This window comes from Macadamia integrifolia, chromosome 11 (genome assembly GCF_013358625.1).
Source record: "Macadamia integrifolia cultivar HAES 741 chromosome 11, SCU_Mint_v3, whole genome shotgun sequence".
Taxonomy (NCBI): Eukaryota; Viridiplantae; Streptophyta; class Magnoliopsida; order Proteales; family Proteaceae; genus Macadamia; species Macadamia integrifolia.
Genome location: NC_056567.1, coordinates 12,816,580 through 12,818,589, shown reverse-complemented (window position 1 = coordinate 12,818,589; position 2,010 = coordinate 12,816,580). Strand labels below are relative to the sequence as shown.

Here is a 2,010-nt window from a genome sequence, read left to right as displayed (position 1 = left end):
GACTGTGGGTGCAGTCAAAAGTAGTGTATTGAGTAGGTACGAAGCCTTTACAGGCACTATTCTGGGGATGTAGGCAAATTGCCGAACCTCGTAAAAACCCTGTGTTGTGGGTGCTTGTTGTTTGCATTTTATATTGAAGTGCGTGGAATGTGGAATGGGTGTGCACACTTGGAAGTGCCTATGAGAGGCTGAGTGTGCATACGACTGTGTGCAAACAGGGACAGGTATATCAGGTTTTTCTTGGCCAGACATTGGACAGGTTTTTAGGGATCGAAATTGGACTCATTGATTCACTCCCCCTCTCAGTGACTGCCAGGTTACAACATGTTTTTGTTTTCCGCTTCAACCACTCCATTGGTTTGAGGGCGATAAGGAGAAGACCTATGCCTCACAATCCTGAATTGGTCTCACAACTCCTGTGTCTTGCCCCTAAAATGTTGATCTTGGTCAGAAATCACCTCATGGGGCATCCCATGTCGGCAAATGATATGTTCTTGCAAAAATTTGGCTACCTTTGTCGCTGTGAGCTTTTCATATGACTGAGCCTCTACCCATTTGGTGAAGTAATCAATAGCTACCAACACAAACTCGTGCCCGTTCAAAGCTTTGGGGTTAATTTTTCTGATCACATCGATACTCCAAGTGGAAAAAGGCCACGGAGAACTCAGTGTGTGCAATTCTGTTGGGGGCATATGGATGAGGTTGGCAAAAATCTGACATTTATGGCACTTCTTCACAAATTCTGTGCAATCGGCTTCTAGTGTATTTCAAAAATACCCTAAGCGGAGAATTTTCTTAGCCAGCATACGAGCATTCATGTGAGGGTCATAGATTCCCTGATGTACTTGCTCCAAGATTGTCTGTGCTTGATCTTCATCCACTGCCATCAAAAGATCACTTGTATGAAATATCTTCGTGTAATATGAACTGGGTAGCATAACGCCTCAAGAACCTTCTATCTCCTTGGGTAGCATGTGTAGGGTACTTCCCCTCTCTGATAAAATCCACAACATGGGCAAACCAAGGCCTACCATCTACTGTTAGGGCATTGAAGAAGCCTTGATGTGAAGGATGATCTTTCTGATCTATAATGAATGGTTGTATTTGCTCACCCAGACCAAAATCAACAATCAATGCGAGAGTATCCAAAGCATCGGCAAACCTGTTATTGTCCCTTTGGAAATTGTCAAAACTAATTTCTGTGAACTGCTTCATTAGAGACTCTACACACCCTTGGTATGGTTTTAACTTTTCCTCCTTTGTTTTCCACTTACCTTGGACTTGGTATATGACAATCGATGAATCTCCATATACTTCCAATCTTTTGACCCCAATAGAGATGGCTGCTTTCAATCCCATGAGGCAAGCTTCATACTCGGCCATGTTGTTGGTGCACTCAAAGTCCAACCTATATGCCATGGGCATGTTTAACACTTCAGGAGTTATAAGTAGAACTTCGGCTCCACAATCTTTGTGATTGACGGCTCCATTAAAGAACATTTGCCAAATGCCAACCTCATTTTCAACCTCAACAGAAACTACATCTTCATCTGGAAATATGTCATTCAAAGGCCTCGTATCAACAATTGGATATGCGGATAGGTGTTCAGTGATGACACTACCCTTGATGGACTTCTGGATGACATACACAATGTCGAACTCCGCTAAGAGCAATAACCAACGTGCTAATCTCCCCATCAACGTGGGTTTCTCAAAAAGATACTTAATGGGATCCATTATGGATACCAAAAAGACTGAATAGGCCAACATGTAATGTCTCAACCTCCTTGTTGCCCAAACCAAAGTTGCACAAGTCTTCTTCAAGGTTGTGTACCTTGTCTCATAGTCTGTGAACTTCTTACTAAGGTAATAAATTGCTTGCTCTGTATGCCCATCTGGACCATGCTGAGCCACCATCGATCCCATGGAGGTTTCTAATACAGAAAGATACAACAATAATGGCCTTCCTGGAGTAGGGGGAATGAGGATTGGTGGGTTTACCAGGTAGCT

At 43.1% G+C, this 2,010-nt stretch overlaps 1 protein-coding gene across 1 annotated transcript; it reads right to left on the bottom strand.

Moving 5' to 3' along the window:
• Positions 1-894: 894 nt before the first annotated feature.
• Positions 895-1,737, bottom strand: LOC122092919. Its single transcript, XM_042663220.1, has one exon. The coding sequence runs from the start codon at positions 1,735-1,737 to the stop codon at positions 895-897; it is 843 nt and encodes a 280-aa protein (XP_042519154.1).
• Positions 1,738-2,010: the final 273 nt, after the last annotated feature.